General features: G+C 38.3%; 1 protein-coding gene across 2 annotated transcripts in view; it reads right to left on the reverse strand.

The window, feature by feature from the left end:
- syt14a (synaptotagmin XIVa) overlaps positions 1-13,509 on the reverse strand; it is a 122,866-nt gene that overhangs the window by 54,381 nt on the left and 54,976 nt on the right. For both annotated transcript variants that reach the window (XM_024439633.2, XM_024439635.2), the window contains exon 3: positions 3,601-3,753. In XM_024439633.2, the coding sequence (XP_024295401.2) occupies positions 3,601-3,753 (153 nt within the window). The remainder of the gene's footprint in view (positions 1-3,600; positions 3,754-13,509) is intronic.

Below are 13,509 nucleotides of genomic sequence, written 5' to 3' on the forward strand. Positions count from 1 at the left end.
CGTGTGGAACACACAACCATACTAAAACAAAGACATAACAACAGCCAGTGAAAGTGCAGGGCTCCAAATTCAAAACAGAAATCTCATAATTAAAATTCCTCAAACATAAGTATTTTACACCATTTTAAGATAAACTTGTTTTTAATCCCACCACCGTGTCCGATTTCAAAAAGGCTTTACGATGAAAGCACACCAAATGATTATGTTAGGTCTGCACCTAGTCACAGAAAAACACAGCCATTTTTTCCAGCCAAAGAGAGGTCATAAAAATCAGAAATAGAGAGAAAATGAATCACTAACCTTTGATGATCTTCATCAGATGCCACTCAGGACTTGACTTAATGTTATACAATACATGTATGTTTTGTTCGATAAAGTTCATATTAAATACAAAAATCTGAGTTTACATTGGCGCGTTATGTTTAGTAGTTCCAAAACATCCGGTGATTTTGCAGAGATCCACATCAATTTACAGAACTACTCATAATAAACAGTGATAAAAGATACAACTATTATGTATGGAATTATAAATACACTTCTCCTTAACTTCTCTAGGGTAGGGGGCAGCATTTGGAATTTTGAATGAAAAGCGTGCCCGAATTAAACTGCCTTCTACTCACGCCCAGAAGATAGGATATGCATATAATTGGTAGATTTGGATAGAAAACACTCTAAAGTTTCCAAAACTGTTAAAATAGTGTCTGAGTATAACAGAACTGATTGGCAGGCGAAAACCCGAGAAAAATCCATTCAGGAAGTAGGATTTATTTTTATTTTTCTATTCAACGCCATTACAGCATCCATTGATTTAGGACTCAAATTGCAGTTCCTATGCCCTCCACTAGATGTCAAAAGTCTTTATAAATTGTTTCAGGCTTGTATTCTGAAAAATGATGGAGTAGGACCACTCTGAATGAGTGGACCCTGCCGTGTCACAGAGCTTTTTCATGCGTGCGACCGAAAGAGTGCCTTACTTGTTTACCTTTTATATTGACAACGTTATTGTCCGGTTGAAATATTATTGATTATTTAGGCCAAAAACAACCTGATGATTGAATATAAACATTGCTTGACATGTTCCTATGAACTTTACAGATAGAATTTTTTTTTTGTCTGCCTGTTGTGACTGCGTTTGAGCCTGTGGATTACAGAAGAAAAAGGATATAAAGAGAGACTTTATCGAACAAAAGGAACATTTATTGAATAAATGAATGTCTTCAGAGTGCAACCATATGAAGATCATCAAAGTTAAGTGATTAATTTTATCTCTATTTCTGACTTGTGTAACTCTTCTACTTGGCTGGTTACTGTTTAATGATTTGTCTGCTGGGCGAAATGATCGTGAGGTATGCTTTCGCCGTAAAGGATTTTTGAAATCTAACACCGTGGTTGGATTCACAAGAAGTTCATCTTTAAACCTATGTAAAATAGTTGTATCTTTTCAGAATTTTTATAATGAGTATTTCTGTATTTGAATTTGGTGCTCTGCAATCTCACTGTAGAGAGGTTAATGCAACCGCTGTGTCAGATTTCAAAAAAGCTTTACCGAAAAAGCACACCATGCAATAATCTGAGTACAGCGCTCAGACAACAAATCAAGCCATACAGATATCCGCCATGTTGTGGAGTCAACAGAAGTCAGAAATAACATTATAAATATTCACTTACCTTTGATGATCTTCATCAGAATTCACTCCCAGGAATCCCAGTTTCCTCTGCCACATTGGTGCGACTGGCTTCCGGGTTGGATACGTGCTGTGTTAAGAAGCAGTGCGGCTGGTTGGGTTGTGTATCGGAGGACGCATGACTTTCAACCTTCGTCTCTCCCGAGCCCGTACGGGAGTTGTAGCGATGAGACAAGATAGTAGCTACTACAACAATTGGATACCACGAAATTGGGGAGAAAAAGGGGTAATTCATTCAAGTTCATAATTTGTTTCCAAATACCTCCTTTTTGTTTGCGCGTTTAGCCCAGTAATCCCAATGCTCAATGCGTGATCACTTAGTTCAGACAAAGTCAAAAAAGTCACATTACAGTTCGTAGAAACCTGTCAAACGATGTATAGAATCAATCTTTAGGATGTTTTTATCATAAATCTTCAATAAATGTTCCAACCGGAGAATTCCTTTGTCTTCAGAAATGCAATGGAACTCAAGCTAACTCTCACGTGAACGCACGTGGTCAGCTCATGCCTCTCTGGCAGACCTCTGCCTCAATCCCCTCTCATTCCCCCTCCTTCACAGTAGAAGCATCAAACAAGGTTCTAAAGACTGTTGACATTTAGTGGGCGCCTTAGGAAGTGCAATTTGACCCCATAGACACTATATTCGATAGGCAAAGAGTTGAAAAACTACAAACCTCAGATTTCCCACTTCCTGCTTGGTTTTTTTTCTCAGGTTTTTGCCTGCCATATGAGTTCTGTTATACTCAGACATCATTCAAACAGTTTTAGAAACTTCAGAGTGTTTTCTATCCAAATCTACTAATAATATGCATATATTAGCAACTGGGCCTGAGTAGCAGGCAGTTTACTCTGGGCACCTTATTCATCCAAGTTACTCAATACTGCCCCCAGCCATAACAAGTTATTAATAATACGGAGGGTTGCTGGTGTTTTACTCCACCCATTACATTGGGGACTGAATCACATCACATGTTTGTTTACTGTACTACAGAAAACCCACTAACCAAACAACAGTGCTCTCTGAATTAAATGACAACTCCACAAAATAATCGTGTAAGTTTCTTAAATTTTTACCCGATCTCAAGTCAACCCCAGATGTGGTTAAAGCATAGTTGTGAACACGGAAAATCAAATTTTCTTGTTTTTCTATTGAAAAAAATTGAGAAATTCAAAACCTGGAAAAACAAAACCAAGAAAACAGAATTTGGGGGAAAAAACAAACACATTTTAAAAAGGCCCTGCTATGCATGACTGCATTTTAGAGTGTGAGTAATCCTGCAGCACAGCATTTTGGAAGTTGAGGTCAGGTCCAATATTGACGATGCACCCAAGAGAGAAAGAGGTTGGGCCATCCTAGAAATGTTTTAGTGAAATGTAATATAATATCAAATTTAGCAGACACTTTTGTGCAAAGTGACTTAGTCATGCGTGAATACATTTTTACCTATGGGTGGTCCGGGGAATCGAATCCAATATCCTGGTGTTGCAATGCTCTACCAAGATGCATGACAGGGTTATAAATGCTTTGTGAAGCCTCAATATAATATGATTTAGAAGACCATTATTAAGCAGTGTTTAAGCCACCCTTTATAAAGCACAGGTTTCTGTCATATTTGACATAGTGGGTCATGTCACACAGTTATGCCACATTTATGAACACTTTTTATAAAGCATGACATAAGATTATATATGATTTGTAACATTTACGTAGTATTTATAAAGGCATTATGAAGGCTTCTTCAAAAAGGGTCATTCAAAAGAATGAATCGTTGACAAACTAAACATCACTACTGCACATAATACAGCTGCTCATTTGCACTCCCTGTGTCAAACATATGAACATGCCCTCAAGGCATTGTCAATTCAACCCAGGGTTTCTTTACAGCTCACACACACACACAGAGTTCAGATTTACCTTGCAACTCCTTGGTTTTCCTGGACTCGTCTAGGCATGGCCGGCTCCCAGCATTCTCAAGTGACAGCTTGTTGTTGAGGTATAAGAACAGGATGATCATCAGAATGAGGAAGAGTCCGATGGCCGTCAGAAACCCCAGCGTCTCTGGAGAGACTGCAGGGAGAAGAGAAGTAGATGGTGATTGTATGAATGGACTGGGCCTCTCAAAACATCTATTTCTCAACTCATTTACGAAGCCTAAGGTGTGTACAATGATTATTGCTGCTGCAAAAATATCCAGGTTTGTTTCATTAGCTAGGTTTCCATCAATTAAAGCTAATATTCTAATATTTGAACAAATAAATATACACATACACCGGCAATGGTGTGCTTGAGTCAAACTGTCTTCTTGAGAATAAAAAGCTGTGCATAATGATGAACAGCACATAAAAAGCACTTTTTTCATCATATAACTACCCATTTTCTACTCTGCCGATGGTTTTGCAACAAAAAGTCTGCAATAAACAGCTAATGTTCCCAGTCTGGTCTTGGCATGTGCTCTGCCAACCACTTGCAGATTCAGTGCAGAGGGTAAATAATGAGATTATGGATAAGAGCAAGGTCATTTTTTTGTCAACTGACAGCCAAGCACCGATCATCATGTCACCAGCATACAGTACCAGTCAATAATTTGGACACACCTACTTATTCAAGATGTTTTCTTCTTTACATCACATTTGGTATGTTATGCATTAATTTGTGGCTGTCCATCATCCATTATGTTACAAATTCCAATTTGTTGTGGCTAGGTGGCTAACGTTAGCTAGGCTATGGGTTAGAGGTTGGGGTAGGAGTTATGTTTAGCTAACATGCTAAGTAACTGAAAAGTTACTAATGCACTAAAGTTGTCCGTGATGAGATTCGAACACACAACCTTTGGGTTGCTAGACGTTTGCTTTATATGATCACCCATTCTCCCTGACCAAGCCCCCATTCATTTTTGTCTTTTGCCTTCTATCTTATGTAAATCAAACCAAATGTAACACATACTAATTTGAGTGTGCCCGATTTATGTTTACTATGTTATGTCTAGTCTATGAGACCGGCCTTAGAAAATGTTCAAGTTCATTAAAAAACATAATTGCATAACAGTATGAAATGAGATGCTCTTTACATGAAGAGGACACATACAATCACAAAACGATAATTTAAAAAGGTGAGTATTTTGTTGTTGTTAAGTTCATAAAGCTGTAACTTGATATCAGTTTTTGTGAAAGTACTGGCCATTTCTCAAGTTCTTGTATGAGGTCAGATCCAGAATTTCAGGTCAGACTTTTCTCAAGATTCTAGTATACTATTTGCCTTTGTCAATAGTTCTCTTACATTTTTTGTATAGACCCTAAATGGATACAATTAGGAAACTTCTTACTATGTCCTCACCAGAAATGTTGTATTTATCCCCATTGCACTGCCTGAAGATGACTGCTATATGGTTGAAATGCATGCCAGTAAGTCTTTCGAGTATTCCATTAATATTGTTGACGATAACATAGGGCTCTATTCAATCCATATCACTGAAGCATTGCAGATTTCACTATAGAAATTTAAAGGCAATTTCCGATTGAGCCTACATATGCAGCATTTACCGTGAATTTAATTTGGGCTTTAGCGGGGAATTTCCACGATACGTATTGAATACAGCCCTTTATTTTTTATGGGAGTACTTTATTTCAATAAAACCTTTTTCACCCTTTATTGTGGATTAAGACTTTTTAGCTCTCCTGGCTCACGCAAAAGTCTACACACCTAAAAGAATGCTTATTCGCGTTTAACTATTCGATACAAGCAGTCACACCAGACATAGCCCTAGAACCACAGACGAAGACGGATACACTAAAACTATTGCACTGTATTCTACACAGTACAACATGTTAAACAACATGACAGAGGACTAGGAGACATAGTCAGTAATAGTCTACATTCTGACAACAGGAGATGATCTGCGATTACACTGTTATACTGGCTTAATAAATACAGTACCTTTGGAAAGTATTCACACCCCATGGCTTTTTACAAATGTTGTTGTGTTACAAAGTAGGATTCAAATGGATTTCTTTGTAATTCATGGTCAACAATCTACACAAAATACTCTGCAATGTCAAAGTAGAAGAACATTTTTAACATTTGTAAATAAAAAAGAATTGTAAAAAATAAAACACTAATATATCTTAATTAGATAAGTATTCAACCCACTGAGTCAATACAGTACATGTTAGAATTACACCTGTGGGTCTAAGATTTTTCCACACCTGGATTGTGCAACATTTGCCCATTATTATTTTAAAAAATCTTCAAGCTTTGTGAAATTGGCTGTTGATCATTGCTCGACAACCATTTTTGGGTGTTGCCATAGTTTTTCAAGTAGATTTAACTCGGCCACTCAGGAACATTTGCTGTCTTCTTGGCAACTCCAGTGTAGATTTGGCTTTGTGTTTTAGGTTATTGTCCTGCTGAATGGTGAATTATGCTCCCAGTGTCGGGTGGAAAACAAACTGAACCAGGTTTTCCTCAAAGATTTCCCCCTATCACAGCCATTAAACTCTGTAACTGATTTAAAGTCACCATTGGCCTCATGCTGAAATTCCTGAGCAGCTTCCTTCCTCTCCGGCATCTGAGTTAAGGATGCCTGTATCTTTGTAGTGACTGGGTGTATTGATAAACCATCCAAAGTGTAATTCATAATTTCACCATGCTCAAAGGGATATTCAATATCTGCTGTCTTATTTTTACCCATCTATTAATAAGTACCCTTCTTATCAAGGCAATGGAAAACTTATTTGGTCTTTGTGGTTGAATTTGTGTTTGAAATTCACTGCTCGACAGAGATCTTACAGAATATTGTATGTGTGGGGTACAGAGATGAGGTAGTCATTAAAAAGTCACGTTAAAAACAATTATTGCACAGAGTCAGTCCACACAACTTATGTGACTTGCACATTTTTACTCCTGAAATTATTTAGGCTTGCAATAACAAAGAGGTCGAATACTTATTGACTCAAGACATTCAGTTTTTCATTTTGCATTCTTTTTGTAAAGATTTAGAAAAACATAATTCCACTTTGACATTGTGGGGTATTGGGTGTAGCAAAGTGACAAAACATCTCGATTTAAACCATTTGAATTCAGGCTGTAACAATACAAAATGTTAAAAAGTTAAGGGGTGTGAATACTTGAGGGCACTTTATACCATCTACAGGATCTTGCCATCTTGATCTAATGTATCACTAGCCACTTTAAACAATGCCACTTTCTATAATGTTTTCATACCCTACATTGCTCATCTCATATGTATATACTGCACTATACCATCTAAATCAAATCAAATTGTATTTGTCACATACACATGGTTAGCAGATGTTAATGCGAGTGTAGTGAAATGCTTGTGCTTCTAGTTCCGACAATGCAGTAATAACCAACAAGTAATCTAGCTAACAATTCCAAAACTACTACCTTATAGACACAAGTGTAAGGGGATAAAGAATATGTACATAAAGATATATGAATGAGTGATGGTACAGAGCGGCATAGGCAAGATACAGTAGATGGTATTGAGTACAGTATATACATATGAGATGAGTATGTAAACAAAGTGGCATAGTTAAAGTGGCTAGTGATACATTGTAACGGCTCTCTTCTATCTCCTCCTCTGACGAAGAGGTAGAACAAGGATCGGACCAAAATGCAGCGTGGTGGTTACTCATGTTCTTAAATGAAAAAATAGCGATACATGAAATAACTAAATAAATACAAAAACAACAAACGAAACGTGAAAGGCTGTAATTAGGTTATCTGGTGAACACTAAAACAGAGACAGGAACAATCACCCACAAAATACACAGTAAAACCCAGGCTACCTAAATATGGTTCCCAATCAGAGACAACGAGAATCACCTGACTCTGATTGAGAACCGCCTCAGGCAGCCAAGCCTATGCTAGACACACCCCTAATCAGCATTATAAACATTATATCTCGGTCCCAGCTTTGATGCACCTGTACTGACCTCTGCCTTCTGGATGATAGCAGGGTGAACAGGCAGTGGCTCGGGTGGTTGTTGTCCTTGATGATCTTTATGGCCTTCCTGTGACATCGGGTGGTGTAGGTGTCCTGGAGGGCAGGTAGTTTGCCCCCGGTGATGCGTTGTGCAGACCTCACTACCCCCTGGAGAGCCTTACGGTTGTGGACGGAGCAGTTGCCGTACCAGGCGGTGATACAGCCCGACAGGATGCTCTCGATTGTGCATCTGTAGAAGTTTGTGAGTGCTTTTGGTGACAAGCCGAATTTCTTCAGCCTCCTGAGGTTGAAGAGGCGCTGCTGCGCCTTCTTCACGATGCTGTCTGTGTGGGTGGACCAATTCAGTTTGTCTGTGATGTGTATGCCGAGGAACTTAAAACTTACTACCCTCTCCACTACTGTTCCTTCGATGTGGATAGGGGGGTGTTCCCTCTGCTGTTTCCTGAAGTCCACAATCATCTCCTTAGTTTTGTTGACGTTGAGTGTGAGGTTATTTTCCTGACACCACACTCCGAGGGCCCTAACCTCCTCCCTGTAGGCCGTCTCGTCATTGTTGGTAATCAAGCTACTGGATCTTGATAATGCCGTTCGGCATCACTCATTCATATCTTTACATACATATTCGTATTCATTCCTTTACACTTGTGTGGGTATAAGGTAGTTGTTGTGAAATTGTTAGGTTATATTACTTGTTAGATATTACTGTATGGTCGGAAATAGAAGCACAAGCATTTCGCTATACTCACATTAACATCTGCTAACCATGTGTATGTGACAAATACATTTGATTACCCCCCCAAAATGTTTGATTTTCACCAATAAATTGTCACACCCTGACCATAGTTTGCTTTGTATGTTTCTATGTTTTGGTTGGTCAGGGTGTGATCTGAGTGGGCATTCTATGTTGGATGTCTTGTTTGTCTATTTCTATGTCTGGCCTGATATGGTTCTCAATCAGAGGCAGGTGTTAGTCATTGTCTCTGATTGGGAACCATATTTAGGTAGCCTGGGTTTCACTGTGTGTTTGTGGGTGATTGTCCTTATATCCTTGTTCTGTCTCTGTGTTACTTTGCACCAGTATTAGGCTGTTTCGGATTTCGTGTTACGTTTATTGTATTTGATTCGTGTTTATTTTGTTTCATTAAACATGGATTGCAATAGCCACGCCGCATTTTGGTCTGACTCTACTTCACCCAAAGAAAACCGTGACACAAATGCAGGTTTCAGGCTTTACTTCAATATTTTAATACCTTCATTTTTGTGTTCAAAAAGCATGACATTCTAAAATAAATTTAATTTAATATACTTCTAAATCCTAACAATGTACTTTTTTGTAAAAAACACAATAAGGGAAATTGTCTAATTTTCTCCTTTTCATCATATTTTTGTTTAGAGGATGTTTAGAGGATTGTGGGTAATGCAACATTTTTTTGACATTATGACAAACAATGTTACATGCATGTTTAAAGAAAAAAAGCAATTTCTATATCAGTATTAAGCAGTTTTTGTGCTATGAGAAGTAATGGATCACGATGAATGGATATCAAGACAGCCGGTCAAATTGATGTTCAAAGATGACAACCCATTCCCAACATCAGTAAGGTCATGCACAAAACACTTTATTTTAAAGGGCAAATGCAGCATCCTACAATGCTTGCAGCTCTACCGCCACTCACTGCTAGTGGAATAAGGCCAACGAGGCCTGTGAAAGTCAGTTAAAATGGCTAATGATCAACAACAGAACAATGTTAAACAAGATCACTGAAAATAACTAATAAGAAATATGAAGTATTTTACATTTTGGAATTGATCAAATTAAGTTGTATGTTAGTCATTTTTTAGATGCTGGACTTAATATATTAGTGTTTGTGAAATCCCAAAAGGTACAGTTGAAGTCAGAAGTTTACATACACCTTAGCCAAATGCATTAACTCAGTTTTTCACAAATCCTGACATATAATCCTAGTAAAAATTCCCGGTCTTCGGTCAATTAGGATCACCACTTTATTTTAATAATGTGAAATGGAAGACCCATTTGCGACCAAAAAATAAAAAGGGCTATTTTACCAAGAAGGAGAGTGATGGAATGCTGCATAAGAAAACCTGGCCTCCACAATCCCCCGACCTCAAGCAAATTGAGATGGTTTGGGATCAGAGTGAAGGAAAAGCAGCCAACAAGTGCTCAGCATATGTGGGACTGTTGGAAAAGCATCCCAGGTGAAGCTGGTTGAGAGAATGCCAAGACTGTGCAAAGCTGTCATCAAGGGTGGCTATTTGAAGAACTTCAAATATAAAATATATTCCATATGTGTGTGTGATGTCTTCACTATTATTCTACAATGTAGAACATTTTAAAAACCTTGAATGAGTAAGTGTTCAAAAACTTTTGATCGGTAGTGTTTTAGAAAAATAAATATTACTTGTTAAAAAAATATATTTTCTCTGAGGAATTGTATTAGTATAACTAATAACTAACTAAATGTTCCATTTTTTTTAGCAAATAATATAAGTCAGTATTAGATTTTTTATACAGTCATATTTGCTGAACTTTATCAAGGGTATCAATAATTTTTGATATCACTGTATGTTACCTTAAGAGTTGTGCAAAGTTGGTAGAATCTTATGATTCAGAGCTCTAATGGCTGCCAAAGGTACTACAAGGGGGTTTGAAGCTGGTGTTCTAAACCAAAAATAAAATATGCAGAAATGACACTTAAGAACGGGAACCATAGAAATAGTGCACATAGAACAGATCTACCACTTCTTAGACTTTCATTGAGAATGACAGATCGATAACTCAACATTTCTATGAATTTGGTCGGGTAGCCCAAAAAAGTTACATATTGTAGCGTTAAGGCAAGAACATATCGTACGTTTTGCAAATTCGTAACATATCATACAAATGGTAATGTGTAACATATCATACAAACATGGATGATGGACATTCTCAAATGAATACATACCATACAAAACGCAATATATCATACTAAATGGAAAGATTTACGCACAGAATAACCAGGTTTCAGAGGGGGCTATGGAAAGCCAGGTGAGGTGGTTAGGGGTTTCCCAAAAACAACAAAAAAGCGGGAAAAAGGCTCCTCAACTCTGTGGTAAGCTAAGTCAATAACGTGATATGCCTCCGTCTGTAATATTCGATTTTGATTTACAAGGGTGGGGTCAGGTTAACCGTTGAAGCTGCTTCACTCTTAGCTATAGCTGTAAAAAGTGTTAGTTATTAGCCTTAGCCTATTTAGCTAGCACGAACCAGCTAATCTGCCACAATGGATATCAGAAATTGGCTTCAACAAAGTACCCAAACAAAGGAGTGGAGCGCGATGAGCATCAAACCACTGAGGCCGCCGCCAACATCATTTAGCTCCATGTGCAAAATCTACCCACGTTTCCACAAGCGCTGCCAAATTGGCTCCACAGCCGCCTCCACCTCTGACAGTTCCTGATGATCTATGAAAAAAGGAGCCAGCCCAAGTTAGCCTAGAATCGTACCTTAAATGCAGGTTTTCTGTCCAAAAACGTTCATTTAATAGCAACTAGTTCATAGGAAGAGAGTAGCTGGAATACTCTGTTACTGCAGATGCTCCATTTTGTTTCCCATGTCGAAAGATCTGTGTTGGGTGGGTCCAATGCTAACACAGACAATGCCTTCACCCAAGCTGGGTATTCTAACTGGAAGAATGCTATTGATAGTACCAAAGGATTTGCTAGGCACACAACAAGCAAAGAGCATTTGCGAGCTGATTCAGGAAACTAGGCGTATGTCGCAAGTCACGACTTCACAGGAGCCATTTGAAAGTAAAAAAAGGTTTTTATCAAAATGCATTTTTAGGGGTGGAAATGTATTCTTGATCATGTGAACTAAATAGCTTCATTAAATAGTACCCGCAAAACACCAGTCTCAATGTCAACAGCGAAGAGGACACTCCGGGATGCTGGCCTTCTAGGCAGAGCAGCAAAGAAAAAGCCATATCTCAGAAAGGCCAATAAAAAGAAAAGATTACAATGCAAAAGAACACAGACACTGGACAGCAGAACTCTACCTAGAAGGCCAGCATGTCCTTGTACAGCAATGTACATGTCCTCTTGCTCAGTTGTGCACAGAGGCCTCCCACTCCTCTTTCTATTCTGGTTAGAGCCAGTTTGCGCTGTTCTGTGAAAGGAGTAGTACAAAGCGCTCTTCGAGATTGTCAGTTTCTTGGCAATTTCTCGCATGGAATAGCCTTCATTTATCAGAACAAGAATAGACGGTTGCGTTCAGAAGAAAGTTATTTGTTTCTGGTCATTTTGAGCCTGTAATCAAACCCACAAATGCTGATGCTCCAGGTACTCAACTAGTCTAAAGAAGGCTGCTTTTATTGCTTCTTTAAATCAGCAAAACAGTTTTCAGCTATGCTAACATAATTGCAAAAGGGTTTTCTAATGATCAATTAGCTTTTTAAAATGATAAACTTGGATTAGCTAACACAATGTGCCATTGGAACACAGGAGTGGATGCTGCTGATATTGGTCCTCTGTCCGACTATGTAGATATTGCATAAAAAAATCTGCCGTTTCCAGCTACAATAGTCATTTACAACATTATTAACAATGTCTACACTGTATTCCTGATCAATTTGATGTTATTTTAATGGACAAAAAATGTGCTTTTCTTAAAAACGAGGACATTTCTATGTGACCCCAAACTTTTGAATGGTAGTGTATATATTTCATACAAGAGAGACTGGTTCACTTCACAAAATAGATGGCATCATGAGTGAGGAAAATTATGTGGATATATTGAAGCAACATCTCACGACATGTCAGGAAGTTAAAGCTTGGTCGCAAATGGGTCTTTCAAATGGACAATGACCCCAAGCATACTTCCAAAGTTGTGGCAAAATGGCTTAAGAACAACAAAGTCCAGGTATTGGAGTGGCCATCACAAAGCCCTGACCTCAATCCTTTAAAATATTTGTGGGCAGAACTGAAAAAGTGTGTGCGAGCAAGGAGGCCTACAAACCTGATTCAGTTACACAAGCTCTGTCAGGAGGAATGGGCCAAAATTCACCCAAATTATAGTGGGAAGCTTGTGGAAGGCTACCTAAAATGTTTGACCCAAGTTAAACAATTTAAAGGCAATGCTACCAAATACTAATTGATTGTATGTAAACTTCTGATGCACTGGGACTGTGATGAAAGAAATAAAAGCTGAAATAAATCACTCTATTATTATTCTGATATTTCACATTCTTAAAATAAAGTGGTGATCCTAACTGACCTAAGACAGGGACTTTTTACTAGGATAATTGTCAGGAATTGTTAAACACTGAGTTTAAATGCATTTGGCTCAGGTGTATGTAAACTTTCGTCTTCAACTGTATTTCGGGGTCTGTGAGACACGGAAATTCTAAAAAAATCTATTTTAATTTCAAGCCAGCCTTGGAGAACACTAAGACCTCAATCGCTGCTTGACACTCACCATAACACTCACTGGCAGTCAACTCGGTAAAGATGGTCATCATGCCAAGATTCCGGTATCTGTTTCAGACTATTCCCCATCTTTATAGCAAAATCATTTTTTAAAGACCTGGATAGACATATATCTACTTTCATTTGGAATAAAAAGGATCTCACGGTTGCGTAAAGCGTTTTTGGAGAGACAGAAAGGGGAGGGAGGGTCTTTCCCTAACCAATTTCCTCCATTACTTTTGGGCTGCTAATATTCACCAGATAACCTTTTGGGTCTCTACATTTTTAGAGGGGGAAGGACCGGTGTGGAAAATCACTCATGTCATAAATCATCCCCAGTCTCCTTAGTCTGTGTCCCCCTACCATTGAGTAAGCAATACCACTCAAACAACCCA

Source organism: Oncorhynchus tshawytscha, linkage group LG12 (assembly GCF_018296145.1).
Source record: "Oncorhynchus tshawytscha isolate Ot180627B linkage group LG12, Otsh_v2.0, whole genome shotgun sequence".
Lineage (NCBI taxonomy): Eukaryota > Metazoa > Chordata > Actinopteri > Salmoniformes > Salmonidae > Oncorhynchus > Oncorhynchus tshawytscha.